Below are 17563 nucleotides of genomic sequence, written 5' to 3'. Positions count from 1 at the left end.
TCATCCATGGCTTGACATGCACAGATAATTTTGAGTATTATCTAACTTTTGATACAAATCTACTGCTGTTACAAATGAAGTTAATCAGTTGTAGCAGATTGGTTATGTGCTGAGACTTGATGGTTAGTGACACTTGATGATATGTCAGGGGTCCCCGAGACCACCTTCAGGTTCAATGATTGGCTAGAAGGAATCACTGAGAAGCTTTTACACTCATGCTTGTAATTTATAGCAAAAGGGTACTGATTTGTTTAGGGAAAACTCAGCCTTTTGCTTCCTGTATAGGGAAAACCCCAGTTCTTCCCTACGGTGCATATCTCTCCTATGTGTCTCCTTCACTACTTGTACAGAACACTTCACTGCTCATACTTCTTGTCACCAAATGTGTTGAGCAGGGCTGGGCGGGAGGGTTCCCCACAACAACAAGCAAGTCTCTGTGACCCACTAGGTGTCCTACAATTTAATTCAGTTCCAACACTACCCAGAAATAGTGTCAGATCCCACAGGTTAAGGACTCAGTCCCATGTGATGGCCACCTCTTCCCCCAGCCCACAGGCACACTTCAGATGCCAGTCACAAAGTCACAAGCCCTGGGCTTCTGACCACCCGGCTATAGATTAGAGGTTTCAAAGACCCCCTCCTTGGGTTCTATTAATTTGCTAGAGCAGCTCAAAGAACTCAGGGAAGCAGTTACATTTACTAGTTCGTTAAAGGATATGATAAAAGATACAGATGAACAGCCAGATGAAGAGATACATAGGGTGGGATCTGGGAGGGTCCTATCCCTGTGAAGTTGGGGTATGTCAGCCTCCTGGTGTGGGTGTGTTCGCCAGCCAGGAAGCTTTTCAAACCCCCTACTGTTGGAATTTCATGGAGGTTTCCAAAGGTAGGCATGATCAGTTGTTAACTCTGCTTCTAGCCCCTCTCCACTCTCTGGAGAGTGAGGAGCAGGGCTGAAATTTCCAGGCTTCTAATCATGGTTCGGTCTTTCCGGTGACCAGCCTTCGTCCAGGAGCCCTCCAGGAGGCCGTCCAGAGTTACCTCATTAGAGCAAGAGATGCTCCTAGTGCTCATATTGCTTAGGACATTACAAGGGTGTCAAGGATGGGGTCAAAGACCAGATATTGGAACAAGAGATGCTCTTAATGTTCTTATCACTTAGGAATTTATAAGGTTTTAGAGCCCTGTGCTAGAAACTGGGGGCAGAGACTAGTATATTTCTTACCATTTCACAAGATTAAAATCAACAAAGGCTAAAGGTACATAGGGCAGAGTTTAGGAGGACCCAGCTGCAAGTTTCCAGTTGTCCTTTCCCAGTAGATTGGTAAGGACAATGCTTTATTCTCCCATCAACCATGTGTGGCGACACATATCAAGTATTACCAACCAGGAAGCTCCTGAACTTTGATGTGTCCAGGGTTTTTACTGGGGAGTCGGTCACATAGGCTGACTGACCTTAACTACTCAGTCTCTATCCCCTCCCAGGAGTCAGACTGATACAGTGTGGCCCAGGGTCTCAGGAATGCAATGTTATTAAGCAGGATAATCCCAGGGCTCAGAGGTTATCTTGAAGGAGCTGATCAAGGACCAGTCCTTTCTTTGGAATGTATAGGATTTGAGCACCCTGAGCTTACTCAGTTACCCTTTACTGCATATAAGGATAAGTGTACAGTTTTAACTTGGTTCAGCTCTAGTTGTCTCTAAAGCATGTGTGATGTTAACATTCCATAGACATTCTACAGACACCTACTAGGAAATAGACATTCTACAGACACCTACTAGGAAATGGTGTACATGTTAATAGCAGTTTTCGGTAAGGGTGCCTGCCTAACAGGACATTATTTGTTAGCATATTTACTGGAGGTGGTAAAAATTGGTAACGCTCTTTGAGCTGAGTATATTATTCTTTGGAGACTTCGGATTGCTAGAGATTTTCCTTTGGTTCATAAGATACCAGTTTTCAAGAAGTTTGTTCAATACATCGACCCTTTGAGTTGCCTATCTTTTCCGTGTATATATGTGTCTCATACTGTGTGTCTAGAGATCAGCTTTCTAGCAGTCTTCAAGTACATGAAATATTGCTGAAGTAAAAAATTTTAAATGTTTCTAGCCCAGAAGAACAGACATAGTGAAAAATAAAGTAGCTCAGGATTGCCAAAGACTTCATTGGCACATGATTAATCTATTAGCTGGACGGAAAAGAGTACACTCGTTGGCTGTTAGTGACTGTAAAAGCCAGGCATTTTACCATAGAAATCCAGAAAAAGGGAAAAACCAAGAAAAAAGAATATTGGAGGAGGTGTAAAATAGCAGAAGCAGCTCAGATGGGAAAAGGCAGCAAAAGGTAAAATTACAAATGTCAGAGACATTGAGCAGCTGTTAGCCTGATTATGGAGATGAGGAAAGCAAACTGATGAAAATAGAAAAAACTAGAATAGCCTGATAATCTTGTGCTGTGAATTTCAAAGTTTTAAAGCATTTTTAAAATGAGATTTTCGGTGAAGGCCCAATATATTATAAAACAAAATTAAAGAGAGACTAGAAGAGTCTTTACAACTTCAGGGGGCCTGAGACCTAGCTATAGCTTACTTTTCCCCCACCAGCCTTTGAGGTGGTGTCATGAAGATCTAACCAAAAACCATTAATTGATCTCAGCTTAGAAATCTTAACTATTTCATTTTTCTAGGCTACTGTATATTAGAAAAGAATGGTTTTCTGCTAATAGTAGGGAGCTATAATGGAAAAAAATTACCTTTCATTTAGCAGCTTCCTAAAACATCACAGGCCAAGGCAACCAAGTATTGTTCTGCACAGTATTCCATTCTGTGGCTATGGTTTATTCAAACACACTATTTTGGGTAGGCATTTAGACCATTTCTTGAATTTTGCAAATATGAATAATGTAGCGGGCAGTAATCCTGTGTGTTTTCATATTACTGGAGATAATATTTCAGGGTAAATTCTTAGAAGCAGATTGCTAGGTCAAAGAGTGAATGCATTATAATTTTTGTTATACACTGCCAAATTCCCTGCCTTAGGGGCTGTGCCATTTGCATTCCCAGCAGCAACATATGAAAGTGACTTTCTTCATGGCCTTGTCCATGTGTTGTCGTTTTAAAATTTTTGCCACTCTATGAGAAACTGTATCTCTTTTTTTTTTTTTTTTTTGCGGTACGCGGGCCTCTCACTGTTGTGGCCTCTCCCGTTGTGGAGCACAGGCTCCGGATGCGCAGGCTCAGCGGCCACGGCTCACGGGCCCAGCTGCTCTGCAGCATGTGGGATCTTCCCGGACCGGGGCACGAACCCGTGTCCCCTGCATCGGCAGGCGGACTCTCAACCACTGCGCCACCAGGGAAGCCCTGTATCTCATTTTTAGTATGTGTTTCACTTGTTGTGAGTGAAGTTGACCTTGATTTCATATGTTGAAGAACCATTTTTACATCTTTGCAAACAGCCTGTTCATCTTTATTGTTCATTTTCCATCAGATTTTTGGTCTCTTTTCCTTGGCTTTTAAGAGCTCTTTATGTATTAAGGACATTAACTTTATTTGTGATATATATATATAGTCAAATATTTTCCTAATTTGTCCTTTGGCTTTGATATATTTTGCCATGCAGTTTTCTCCTTTTTATGTAATCAGATTTATCAGTCATTCCTTTTGTTGAATCTAGATTTTTTTCCTGAGTTATAGATGGTTTTTTTTGTTTTTGTTTTTTTTGCGGTACGCGGGCCTCTCACTGCTGTGGCCTCTCCCGTTGCGGAGCACAGGCTCCGGACGCGGAGGCCCAGTGGCCATGGCTCACAGGCCCAGCCGCTCCGCGGCATGTGGGATCCTCCTGGACCAGGGCACAAACCCGCGTCCCCTGCATTGGCAGGCAGACTCTCAACCACTGCGCCACCAGGGAAGCCCTATAGATGTTTTATTATGTTGAGGAAATATCTGCAAAATCCCATTTTGAGTGTTGACATCAAGAATGAGTGTTGGAATTTTTCAGTGTCTATGGAGATGATTATATGATTTTCTCCGTAAGTCTATTAATATGACATATATTGATATTCCTAAAATTGAAACATCCTTGCATTCCTTGAGAAATCTCTCTTGATTATCATATATTATTTTCTTAATGTAGTATGGGATCCTTTTCACTAATATTTTATTCAGAATTTTTACATCTCTATTCACATAAGAGGTACTGGTCTACAGTTTTTTTATGCTATCTTTATTCGGTATTAATACTGTATTTTTATTGCATTTTAAAAGTTTAGGTATTAACATTACGCTTCATTCATTTTCTATGCTCTGGAACAATTTATATAGCCTGGGGTCTATCTGATCTTTGAAGATTTGGTAGTTTCCCTCTTGAAACCTTTTGGGTCTTGATACTTGTGTGATTAGTTCCCTGATAATTTTCTCTATTTTTGCTATTGAAATTGGCTTGTTTAAGCTCTCAATTTCTAGTGAGGTTAGTTTTTTGTAAACTACTGTCCTAGGAAATTATTCATTTCATCTAGGTTTTCAATTTTGCTTGCATTTAAGTATGCAAAGTAATCTCTTTATGATTTTTTTGTTTTAATTTACTGTTTCAAGAGTTATTTTCTTCATTATCTCTTATTTTGTACATTTGTGCTCCTCCTACCACTTCTCTAATTAAGTTAACTAGGACTTTTTTTCAATTTTTTCAAAGAACTAGGATTCTGATTTTTAATTAGATCTGTGGTTTTTCTGTTCTTTACTTCATTACTTTCTACTTTTGTATTTACTGTTTCTTTTTGCTTTCTTTTGGTTTGCTCTGTTCTTTTTTTTTTTAATTTATTTATTTTTGGTTGCGTTGGGTCTTCATTGCTGCGCACGGGCTTTCTCTAGTTGCGGTGAGGAGGGCTACTCTTCCTTGTGGTGTGTGGGCTTCTCATTGCAGTGAATTCTCTTGTTGTGGAGCACAGTCTCTAGGTGCACGGGCCTCAGTAGTTGTGGCTCTCAGGCTCAGTAGTTGTGGCTTGCAGGCTCAGTAGCTGTGGCTCGGGGGCTCTAGGGTTCAGGCTCAGTAGTTGTGGCACACGGGCTTAGTTGTTCTGCGGCATGTGGGATCTTTCCGGCCCAGGGCTTGAACCCGTGTCCCCTGCACTGTGCCACCAGGGAAGTCCCTGCTCTGTTCTTTCTCTAGCTTTTTATTTGGGATCTATTTTCATTCTTTTAAGTTCTGTTGTATACATTTTTAAGGCTATGAACTTGCCTTTGAACACTGCTTTAGGTAAATCCCATAGATTCTGATATGTGGTGTTTTCATTATAATTTTCTAGAAATTTTTTTTCTGTTTTGTTGTTTTTTTTTTTAATCCAAGAGTTGTTTAATATAAGGCTCTTAAATTTCCATGTGGTATTTTGGTATTTATTAATATCTAATTTTATTGCCTTGTAATAGTTTTATAATATTTCTGCTTTATGTAATTGATGCTTTCTTTGGACCTAATAATATTTTTGTGCTCCATTTGCAAGTTTATTATCTGTTATCAGGTTTAAATTTCAATGTATATTTATAAAATCTGTATCCTCACTTTTTATCTACTTGACTTCTCATACTGACAACAGTGTATGAAAAATCTTTTATCAGTATATTTTTATTTTTTTCTTGCATCTTTTTCTCCTTTGTAGTGGTATTTACAGGGTTACTTGGTGACTAGATGTTTCTAACAGTTACATATTCATTATAAATTGTGGGATATAGCTTTACAAAGTAGCCTTCTTTATTCTTTGTAATACTTTGTAGAATGAATTCTACTGGTTTGCTAACAGGATTGCAGTCTCTGCTTTGTTATCATTTACTTGGTGTACCTTTGCTTGTCCCTTTACTTTTAGCCTTTTTAAATGACTGTTTTAGGTGTGTCTCTTGTAAACAACATAGAATTTTGGGTTTTGTTTTAGGAGCCAATTTGAAAATCTTTTTATTGTTACAGGTGAGTTAAGCCTGTTTCATATTGTTTGATATGTTTGGTTTCAATTCTGTCCTGTTATTTTGTGTTATAATTTCTGTGTGTTTTATTTTCTACTTAGTGTTCTTTCTTCTCTCTTTTAAAAATTTCTTTTGGTATTTAGGAATGTTTGTTTTTGTTCTAATGTTACCTTTATACTTATACCTTTTATAATGCCTTTTGTTTTTTTACTGTCTGGTTTGATAGGTTTAAATGGTATTTTTTGACTCCTGTCTTTACCCATACAGCAAGTGATGAGCTTATTTCTGTTTTCTCTTTTCTCTCACCTCATTCTCCCATTTTTGAATCTAGGTTTGTGTCTTTTGCCCAGTTTGGGAAGTTTTCCGTCATTATTTCTTCAGATATTTTTTTCAGCTTCACCTCTCTTTCTGGGACTCTATTGACATAAATGTTATTATATCTTTTGTTATCATCCTACAATTCCCTAAAGCTCTGTTCATTCTTTGCAGTCTTTTTTTTTCTCGCCCAATTGGATGATTTGTATTGATCTGTCTTTGAGTTAGTTGATTTTGTTTTTTCTTTCTCTTCTACTATTGAGTCCTTCCAGTGAGTTTTAAATTTTGGTTACTGAGTTTATTAGTTTTAAAATCCATTTGGTTCTTCTTTATTTTTCCTATTTCTTTGCTGAGACTATATTTCATTTGTTTCAAATGTGTTCATAATTGCGTGCTGAAGTAGTTTAATGACAGTTACTTTAAAATCCTGTCAGATAATTCCAATATCTGCGTCATCTCAGTGTTGGCATCTGTTGACTTTCTTTTCGTTTCTCAGTTGAGGTGATCCTGGTTCTTGATATGATGAGTTATTTTCAGCTGTAGCCTGCATTTTGAGTGTTATGTTATGAGACCCTGATTTCTATTTAAATCTTGCTACCTGTTACTGCCAGACTTGGTAGTAGACAAGCTTCACTCACACACACAGCATCTGTAGACACCTTCCAGCAAGGAGGCTTTCCTTGTGGGGGTAGGATGGTACATGGATGGAGTTCTCAGGCATACCTTCTGTCCTCCCATTTGTCAAGTGCAATATTTCAGTTTTTCTGGAACATATAACATTTAAATTATTCTTCCACTCTTATCTTCACATTTGTGTTAGTTTTTGATCTACAGTGAAATATTTCTTCGGTTATCTCTTAGTTGAATGAAGCTCATCCTCTGGTAAAGGTGTCAGCAAATTTTTCTGTAGAAGACAGATAGTAAATCTGTAGGCTTTTTGAGCCACATGGTCTCTGCCCCACTAAAGTGGAGTCGTTTTACTAGGATATGTTACCTTTAAGCTCTTCACTCTGCTCTTCTCTGAAGTCTCACATAGCCTTAGGGCAGGAGGTCCAGACAAAAGGTAGAATTTAGTTTTTTCTCTTCTTACAGGTAATTTGAAATTTGTAGCATTCTCAGATTCCTAGCATTGTTGAAGTTGCAGGCTATATGTGGTTTTATTTGCTCTTGTTAATCCATATACTTTTTTGAAGGTTACATGGAGAGATTTGAATTCAGGTGGCTGCTGTTATTTTAGAGCAACTAATGTCTTTAATTTGAATATTCTAATAGGAAACATCTCTGGATTTCACATGAGATCAGGCCTGTGCTTACATTCCTCTGTGAAGACACCAAGGAAAACTACATATAAGCTCTTTGACTTTGAATGAGTCAACAAACCTGAGCCTGTTTTTTGTTTTTTATTATTTGCAAAATTAGATGGGTGTAAGGCATGGTTTATACTGTATGCTCTTCAATTGGGACATTTTTCAAGAGATTTACAAATAATTAATTTTTTCCCCAAAGTTAAAATGCCAAGTCATTTCTTTTATGTTTACTTTAATAGTCTGAAAAATTACATTGCTAAACATGTTTAAAAACTACTAATATGGATAAATGATCTCTTTGGGCTCTTCTAAACTGGAAGCAGCATGATATATTGGTCTCATTCCATGTATAAAGTGTTTCCTTGTGATTATTGGGTATTTAGTTTGTGGGGGCAGGGAGAATTACTTTTCTGCCTATTTTTAAATTTATCTACCTAATAGATAGATATGGAAGTTGGGGTAGAAGTTGTCCCAGACTTCTGTGTCTCACTTTTGTGAAGAGTGGCCTGAGGTAGCCATTGAGAGAGTTTTATCTACTACGTAGTAGATGTATCAGCTTAGCAGATATTTTTGCTATCAAGCGAAAACAAAACTCAGTTACTTTTTATGTCACCATTCCATAAGTGTGTTATGTATCTCAAACATTCAAACAAATATATTAAATGGTAATTCTTTTTTATTTCCTGAAGATTCTTGTGGATACTGTTTGGGCACTGTCATACCTGACAGATGGAGGTAATGAGCAGATACAGATGGTTATTGATTCAGGGGTTGTGCCATTTCTTGTGCCCCTTCTGAGCCACCAGGAAGTGAAAGTTCAAGTAAGTACTTAAACATTTTTTCTTACTTGTGTAAAGTTTGTATTTGCTATAACCAGTTAACTTGTACAACCAGGCTTCAGTTCTGTCTATATGCACATTTCTTCAATATTTCTTGTGCTATTTTACTGAATCTGCTTTTGTTGATTTCTAAATCTTCATCTCATCCGGATTCTTTCCTGAATTGCAGACTCATGTAGCCAATTGTCCTTGAGTCCTTAGACATATCCTCTAAGAACTCCATTGTCATTTCAACCAGACGGAAATGAACATACCATCTTCTCCCACAAACCTGTTCCTCTTCCTATATCCCCTTTCAGTGGACAGCATAGTCCAAGCTAGAAACCTTGATATTCCTCCTCTTGTCTCCCCTCCATTACAAAACCCTGTCAATCCTTATTATATAGCTTTCAAATCTGTTTTCTCCTTGTATCTAGAGCCACTGATTTAGTTCAAGATTTATTTTCTTTCCTCTGGATAATTGCAAAAGCTTCCAAACTGCATTTTCTCCTCTCCCTCTTGTTTCTCCTCACTCTAATTAGGGGTACATGGCTGATAGATCTGTTCATCCCACTTCTGCCAAAGTGACTTTCTAGATAGAAATGTGTGACCGTTAGAGGCCTTTATTAAAATCTGTGGTACCGGTTTACTAATAGGTAAAAATAGCTGTTAAAAAAGGACCTTTACAATTTTTATTTTAATATTTTTTCCAGCTATTTTCCACACAATTTTTCTATATAGTTCCAGTTTTCATAAAACTGTTGTTTAAAGTTCAAAACTACTTTCCAGTTCAGTGAAATGATTTGTGTAAGAATGCAGTAAATTTTAATCATTCACCCTTTGCATTTTTACATATTCTCAGGATTATAAAAACCATAGTATCAGTTTCATCATAAACAAATTTATAGAAAACATTTTATCCCCACCCCAGACAGCAGCACTCAGAGCGGTTGGCAACATAGTGACAGGTACCGACGAGCAGACCCAGGTGGTTCTCAACTGCGATGTCCTGTCACACTTCCCAAATCTCTTATCACACCCAAAAGAGAAGATAAATAAGGTAAGGCGTATAACAGCCTTGTCAGTGCATTTCTTTCTCTTTGTATATCTCAATTTTGACTGCCTTCTTGTTTCTGTTTCTGTTCCTGTTTGCTTGTGATTCTCTTCAAAACCACTCTAGTTAAAGATGAGAATTATTTCAAATCACCTCTGCAGTTATTTTGTTTCAGTTGTTAATTGCTTGCTATTAAGTGCTGTCATGATCATCACAGAATAAAATTATTTGTATATTAACCAATTTTTTTATTTCAATAGATTGAGCAGTAGCAAATTAGTAGCCACTAGGTGAGAGTACATATGAAATTTTCCATTGGGTGGCCAGTATCTTTTTTTTTTTTGCTGGTGTGTTTTATAAACAAATAGATCATAGTTTAATCTCCCTATGAAATGAGATTGAACGAAAAACTGCAGTGCCTAAATTAAAGGATCATTAAAATTGTTTTTTTTTTTTAAAAAAGATTTTAAGCTTAAGATACAATCTTACTGATAAATATGTGCTTAAGTACTTCAGTCTTCATGTCTGGCTTATTTCACATTGCATGTTTTCAAGGTTCATCCATGTTGGAGCATGTATCAGAACTTCATTCCTTTTTATGGCTGAATAAATATCCCATTGTGCCTATATACCATATTTTGTTTATTCGTCCATTTGTTGATGGATACTTGGATTGTTTCTACCTTTTGGCTACTATGAATAGTAATGCTGCTAGGAACATTGGTTTGAGTCCCTGCTTTTAGTTCCTTTGGGTATATATCTATGAGTAGAATTGTCAAGTCATGGGGTAATTGCATGTTCAAGTTTTTGAGGAACCACCACGCTCTTTTCCATAGGAGCTGCACCATTTTACATTCCTACAAGCAATGTTATAAGGGATCCAGTTCCTTTTTTTAATTATTATTATAGCCACCCAGTACTGTGAAGTGGGGTCTCGTGATTTTGATTTGCATTTAATTTAATACAGTTTTATCTGCCTGAAATGCCACTATCCCTCAAACTAACAAAACTGATCATTTCTTCTTTGTCATAATTATATTTATATAGTTGCATGACTATAATTTGACAGTTGGATTCTTTTTTAATATTTATTTATTTATTTATTCATTCATTCATTCATTCATTCATTTTGTCTGCTCCGGGTCCCAGTTGTGGTATGTGGAATCTTGAGTTTCCTGACTAGGGATTGAACCCAGGCCACGGCAGTGAAAGCACTGAATCCTAATCACTAGACCACCAGGGTACTCTCCTACAATCTTTTCATTGTAGAGGAGGAAGAAGATACACATTTGACACTAAACTTATAATAAACCTATTTGTTCGTGACATAAATCATTTAAGGTTACAATAAAATTTGTTATATAGACCATCCTAGACTAGTTAGAAGCTTAAGTTGTAAATATATCTTGCAAGTAAAATTTTTTTTTAATTATTTATTTTCTTTATATTTTTGGCTGCACTGGGTCTTAGTTGTGGCACGTGGGATCTTTGTTGAGGCATGCGGGATCTTCCGTTGGGGCGCTCTGGCTTCTCTCTAGTTGTGGCGTGCGGGTTTTCTCTGTCTAGTTGTGGCGCGCGGACTCCAGAGCATGTGGGCTCTATAGTTTTGTGGCACGCGTGCTTTCTCGTTGAGGCGCGCAAGCTCAGTAGTTGTGGTGTGTGGGCTTAGTTACTGCCCCATGGCATTTGGGATCTTCCCAGACCAGGGATCGGACCCACGTCCCCTGCATTGGAAGGCAGATTCTTTACCACTGGACCACCAGGGAAGTCCCTGCAAGTAAATATTTTTACAATAAAATAATTCAGCTTTCTTAGAAGTAGTTTTAACACAAAGTATTAGGAAAGTCTGTCTTCTATTTATTTCTATCATGTCTTTTAGAGGGAGCTCATGCACAAAAAATACAAGGTCCACGAGTAAAGTCTTTTGTCTGTTTCTTTCACCTCCGTATCACCATTGTCTAAAATAGTGCCTCCGGTATAGTCCTAGGTATCTATATTATTGAAGGTTATGCTAGGTTAATGGGTCCAGATATTATGGATAGAAGTTTCCTTGTATGTTTAAAATGGGAGATTCTATATAACCTAATCACTCTTAGATGCGTTTCCCTTAATGCAGCTGAGGTGACTTGTTACTGTATATATAAACTACATTAAAATAAAAATATAAACACATTAAAGATACAATTTTTCAAATAAAGTTGCCCTTTATTTTGTTCAATTATAGGAAGCAGTGTGGTTCCTTTCCAACATTACAGCAGGCAACCAGCAACAAGTTCAAGCTGTAATAGATGCTGGATTAATCCCTATGATTATTCATCAACTTGCCAAGGTCAGTCATTGTTATGAGTTCATCGTGTCTGTTAATATAACCAAGACTGTTTGACCAAAAAATTCATTTTAACATTTCTTTTTTAACCTTCAGGGGGACTTTGGAACACAAAAAGAAGCTGCTTGGGCAATTAGCAACTTAACGATAAGTGGCAGAAAAGATCAAGTGAGTTTGGAAAAAAACTGTTAATAGTTGTTAATACTGGAAAGCATACTACTCTCTTAGGTTTAGGAGTTGTTGATTGTTTATTAGCCCCATACTGTGTTCTTTTGGGGGAAAAGATAATTATATAAATAAGAGTATCTCTTCTCTTCTGTTGTCTAGGTTGAGTACCTTGTACAGCAGAATGTAATACCACCATTCTGTAATTTACTGTCAGTAAAAGACTCTCAAGTTGTTCAGGTGGTTCTAGATGGTCTGAAAAACATTCTGATAATGGCTGGTGATGAAGCAAGCACAATAGCTGAAATAATAGAAGAATGCGGAGGTAAGAGGGTTGATTAAAGAAAAATAGTTGAGCACTGGAACTCTGAAACATTAGTTCCTTTACAGACAGCTAATTAGAAAGAAAACTTAGGATATATTGCTATTAATATTAACAGCATCCGAGGATGTTGCTATTCTTTGTTTGCTATATTAGTAGTCCAAGAAGATTTTCCAGAAAACAACCGGTTGTGAAAGTCACGCCATAACATTCCTAGAGATTGACAATGCTTTTCAGGAAACACAAATACTCCTCCTGAAGTCACATTGCATAAGAGCAAATTAAAAGCTCTGAAAACCACTATAATAGAGAAACTTACAGGCTTTGTTTAATTCGGCATTTCTCAAACTCCTTGACAGTAAAACACTTGTTTTCATATTATACCTATTATCATGTGATTCTGTGGACCTCACTTTGTGAAATACTATTCCATATATTGGAATATATTGGAATATATTCCATAACCTTATGGAAAAGGTTAATGATTTCACAGTCATCTAGATATTTTGTTTCAGTCTTATGATTGCTAGAACTCCATGCTAGGGTTATTACTACAGAAATTACTTTGAAATTTTAATAAGAAAGAACTGTGATTTGAAATACTATATCATTATTTTCTCTGGTAATGACATATGAAGCATATATTTTAAAATTCTGTTTTTAAAGGTGCCTGTTCAATGTGTACTAAATTGCTCAAACCTTAAATTAACTTATCTTAATGTCATGTTTTATTTTATACGTTTTGTTGACTAATTTGTTCGATTATACTACCGAGTTTATTTTTTTAAGAGAAAACAAATGTGATAGCATCATAGAATGTTCAGACTGGAAGTATTTTCTTAATAACAAGAAGAAAATATTCTGGAGATGTTAAGGAGTTTTGTCCATGGTCAGGGAAGTAGTTAGTGATAGGAGCATAATTAAAAGCCAGATTTTCTTACTGTACTACTGTTACTTCACTGTTTATTGTTTTAAGATGTTTTACTTTTTAAATAATTTGAAATGAACATTGTAGTCTGGTTCAGAACAACTTAACCCAGAGAGTTTGAGCTTGTTACTCCAGCTTTTTATCAAGATAGTTGCTTCTGTCTATGAGATAAATACTTATAATTAAGATACATATTTACTTAGCATTTTATGATTTTATAAGGTACTCTACATGCATTATCTTTGACACCGATTTTCCCATTTTTCTGGTTTGAATATTACTATATAAAAACTGAAACTATTTCAAAATAACTTAGCTAAAAAGACATTTCAAGGAAGAATATTTATTACTAAGGATTTAATAGACTTATGTACATGATACATGGAGTAAATATATTGGGAATATAAATAAAGGCAATCTATAGTTACTTTTCTGAAAAAATATTTCCCAGATTCACTGTAGCTATAGGACGTAAGCACCCTGTTCATTTTTTTTTTTTTTTTAAAGAAATTATTTCAGGGACTTCCCTGGTGGTCCAGTGGTTAAGACACTGTGCTTCCACTGCAGGGGTCATGGGTTCGATCCCTGGTTGGGGAAGTTCCACATGCCCCATGATGCGGCCAAAAAAAGAAAAAAAAGAAATTTACTTCAAAATTTAAAGCTTTATCTTATATTTACATCAATCATTAAGTAACATTTGGAAAACAAAGAGAAGGATAAAAATTACTGTATGCAACAGTATGATTATATTAAAGGAGTCCTGGGGCGGGGGGGGTGGCAGAGATCTTGGTTCTAGTTCTGTCGCTAACTTGCCATGTAACCTGAAATAAATCCCTTTACATCTCTGTGCCACAGCTTCCTCATCTGTCAAATGGGGTATTTAGGTGTTTTTTAAGCTGCCTGCCTCAGGGACCAGGATACCTCTAGGGCTTCTAAAGAGGAAGAAATTAGTGGGATGCTGGCCCTCTAACCAGAGCAGCTCAGGGTTTTATCTGTATTTTAGATGAACTGTCATCTTTGGAGGGTGGTGGGAGGGTGTTCTGAGTTCTTTAGGATTTTCCATGATTACAATGAGCACAGTTTTTATTAGTATGTACCTAATTGTTTTGACTATTTTATTTTTATCAGGTTTGGAGAAAATTGAAGTTTTACAGCAGCATGAAAATGAAGACATATATAAATTAGCATTTGAAATCATAGATCAGTATTTCTCTGGTGATGATGTAAGTATGTATTAAAGTATGATATGTCTATGTGTACATTAAAATCTATACATAAAGTAAGTTTTCTAAGAGTTTTCCATGACTAAATTTATACTGTATTTCTGTCACCTTGTTGCTTTTGTGGTTTGTTAAATGGGAAGAAATGGTAATTATAGAAATGATGTATGTTCAGATAGGTAGAGTAAATCTACAGATACAGGAACTAAAGCATGGGGCAATTTTTAAATGTGTGTTCAATTTTTAATTGTTAGATTTCTTAATAGCATTGTTGATTTACTTAAAATATTTTTTAGGTGACAAAAACATTCATATGGAATTCTCTCCTAAGAAGTAAATCAATTCCGCTTACACTGTAATGTGTAGTATCTTAACATAATAAAGATTTTTTTTCTTGTTTATTATAGATTGATGAAGATCCTAGCCTCATTCCTGAAGCAACACAAGGAGGTACTTACAACTTTGACCCAACAGCCAACCTTCAAACAAAAGAATTTAATTTTTAAGTTCAATTGAGTGCAGCATCTTTCCCACATTCAATATGAAGCACCACCAGATGGCTACCAAATGACAAGAACAACAAGTACAAAAGGCTCCAAAACATACATGCCTCTTTGTTTTGATGCTTCTAAAGCAAGCCATGTCTCAGTCACTTTGCAGTTGCCAAAAGTCACTATCCACATGGACTGTAAATGCATATGCATGATTTCCTAAACTGTTTTAGAATTCTCCTTAACAATCTCAACTACCCTATTTCTCCCTGTTCCCTGGTGCCACACGCTGACAACCGCAGTCTCCAGTTTAGAATATTCTGTAGTGGTGGCATGTCAGCTGCCCACTTGATATTCCTTTGGAAAATGGTGCGCTATGGATCAAGACACTTTGGTATGACACATACACATGTTGGAAGACTTTAAAGAGGTGCAGTCTGATCTGAGCCTCCATCATTGTCCTCCACAAACATATTTTCATACTCTTTATGTGGAAGAATAGATTTTAAAGTACAAGCCAAATGATTTTCATTGGTGGAACTGACACAAACAAAAAGTAACTTAAAAAAAAGAAACTTGGTTATTGATTAAACAGATAAGTTTTAAAAAACTGTACTTCATCTACCAGTAATTGATGTGTTTATTATCTGCCTCAGAAGCCAGGGTTGGAGGAAGAACTTTAGCTATGGATGGTAATGCTTTCGCCATTATACCTAATTTTTGAGAACAGCAAGCCCTATTTGACCACTCACTTCAGCCTGTGTGTTCCTGCTGTTTTGAAGTAATCAAATGCTGTGCATGGTATTTTACCTGAGCTGCAACCTGTTACGGACTTGAACTTCTGTTTAAGTTGAAAGCAAGAGTCCCTGACTATAAAGAAAAAAATAAATAAAAACAAAACCACAAAATTCTAAAGTACCCATTGGTGATATTAAAAAAGAAAATCTTGCTTTCAGCTTTCAGGAGTTAATATTTTTCGTTTTAAATTGATAATTGGGTATGGTTGATTTATATTGGGTTTAAACTGTGGAGCTTTCATGTTTACTGTAATTTAGTCTTAAAATATTTTTTCTTAGTAACCAGTGCTTTTGATAATGTGGTTGGCAACAAAACAACAACTATTTAGAAGTATCATAAAACTTCATTCGTTGATTATTGGAAAGTTCATTCAGATCCTACTCTAAAAGCATATTCACATATAAAAAGATTCAGATAAGGATCTGCATAGAGGAATAATCTGCAGTTATTTAACATAAACCTGATTTGCAGTGATCTTTAAGTAATTCTGCAAAATCTGGTATTACTATGTAAAGTCATTGCTTTTGGTAAATTGTCTGACCCAGCTATTCATGAAAGAATTTGAAATTTTTTAAACTGAATAATTTGTGCTGTCACAGGAATGGTTTTATTGCTATTGTTTACTGGGTATAATTTCCCAATGAATTGATGTGAAGGGATAGAAAATCTAAACTAATTTAGTTATCCGATGGGGGGGGTGTGTATTTACTGTGATGAAGATGAGACAGATGCCATCAGAGCTTTGTGAATCAGCGGGGGTGTTTTCACTGATAAACAACACATAGCAGGTGTGCATTCATTACAAATATATGTATCTGCCAAGGTGGAGCCACTTTAAAGAGTGAGTTTTGTCTTGTATCTAAAGTGGATACAAGAGTATGTTTAAACTGCAAGATTTTTACTTGCTAGAGAATCTGTTTTAATATAGTGGTTTGGCCTCTGATTATTTATAGGTTTTATAAATTTTAGAATCAATTTTCTCTTTAAGGTGGCTCAGATTTTTCAACTCTTGTGCACATAAAATTGAGTTGAAGTTCATTGTGCCTTTTTTTCTTTATCCAAATTTTGAGTTAAAGCTTCATATGGTAACTGCATCCTGTTCAGTAGTCTAAATTTTTGAAACTGTGTGGTGTTCACTAAAAGTAGGAATAACAAAGTCAAAGCTAATTAAGGTCACAAACTTCGGTGAAACCCTTGAAGTCCAAATCTTCTCAATATTGTGAATTGTACCCCTTCCAGTTTACTTTCTTCTGGACTCTCCATACTTACTGACAGTTACCTTTTAAATTTTGCACACATTAAGATTAAATTGGGCCTCTACTGTGCCGATTCCTATTTCCTCTTGTGTTTTAAGTGCAAACTAACATAAGTGAACATTAGCATCAAGTAGTGCAGACTTACGTATGCATTGGCTTGATCCAATTTGTTGTGACCTTATCAGTTTGGAAATGGAAATGCAAAATTTCGTAGGTAAAGGAAACTAAGTATATTGCTGCACTTTTAAGTTTTCAAAACAGTGTTGAAAAATTGCATTGTTTTTATTTTTTTTTAACTCGGTTAAAAAAGACTAAAACATTCTTTCAAAAGAGGCATCTAAATGTGTTCCTAATTTTGTATATGGGCTTAGGTTTTGTAACCAATAAAAAAGCTGCTATCAAATATGGTAAAACATTGAAGAACTTATCTTTGAAAGTATCTTAATTTCCTTCTGCCTTCATTCATCACATGGTGTTCTCTCTATGTATCTCAGGTTTAAATACCACAACTCATAGAAAGGCCATTTGAGATGATAGTGTAATTATGACTTTCATAAAACAAAAATTCAAGCTTTATTTAAGGCCTGTCTAATCCTTGAAAACAAGAACTTTGGA

At 36.1% G+C, this 17563-nt stretch overlaps 1 protein-coding gene across 2 annotated transcripts in view; it reads left to right on the top strand.

Moving 5' to 3' along the window:
* The window catches only part of KPNA3 (karyopherin subunit alpha 3), a 92071-nt gene extending 74716 nt beyond the window's left edge, over nt 1–17355 (top strand). Inside the window, exons 11-17 of one of the 2 annotated variants that reach the window (XM_029210090.1) lie at nt 8260–8391; nt 9320–9448; nt 11667–11771; nt 11865–11936; nt 12096–12258; nt 14312–14406; nt 14811–17355. In XM_029210090.1, the coding sequence (XP_029065923.1) occupies nt 8260–8391; nt 9320–9448; nt 11667–11771; nt 11865–11936; nt 12096–12258; nt 14312–14406; nt 14811–14909 (795 nt within the window). In that variant the 3' untranslated portion in view covers nt 14910–17355. The remainder of the gene's footprint in view (nt 1–8259; nt 8392–9319; nt 9449–11666; nt 11772–11864; nt 11937–12095; nt 12259–14311; nt 14407–14810) is intronic. The other variant, XM_029210092.1, reaches the window with a different exon arrangement.
* The last annotated feature ends 208 nt before the right edge of the window (nt 17356–17563 follow it).

This window comes from Monodon monoceros, unplaced genomic scaffold (genome assembly GCF_005190385.1).
Source record: "Monodon monoceros isolate NGI ecotype Baffin Bay Population unplaced genomic scaffold, NGI_Narwhal_1 Super_Scaffold_8, whole genome shotgun sequence".
NCBI lineage: Eukaryota > Metazoa > Chordata > Mammalia > Artiodactyla > Monodontidae > Monodon > Monodon monoceros.
The sequence above is the reverse complement of the archived record's forward strand: the minus strand, read 5'-3'. Positions and strand labels throughout refer to the sequence as shown.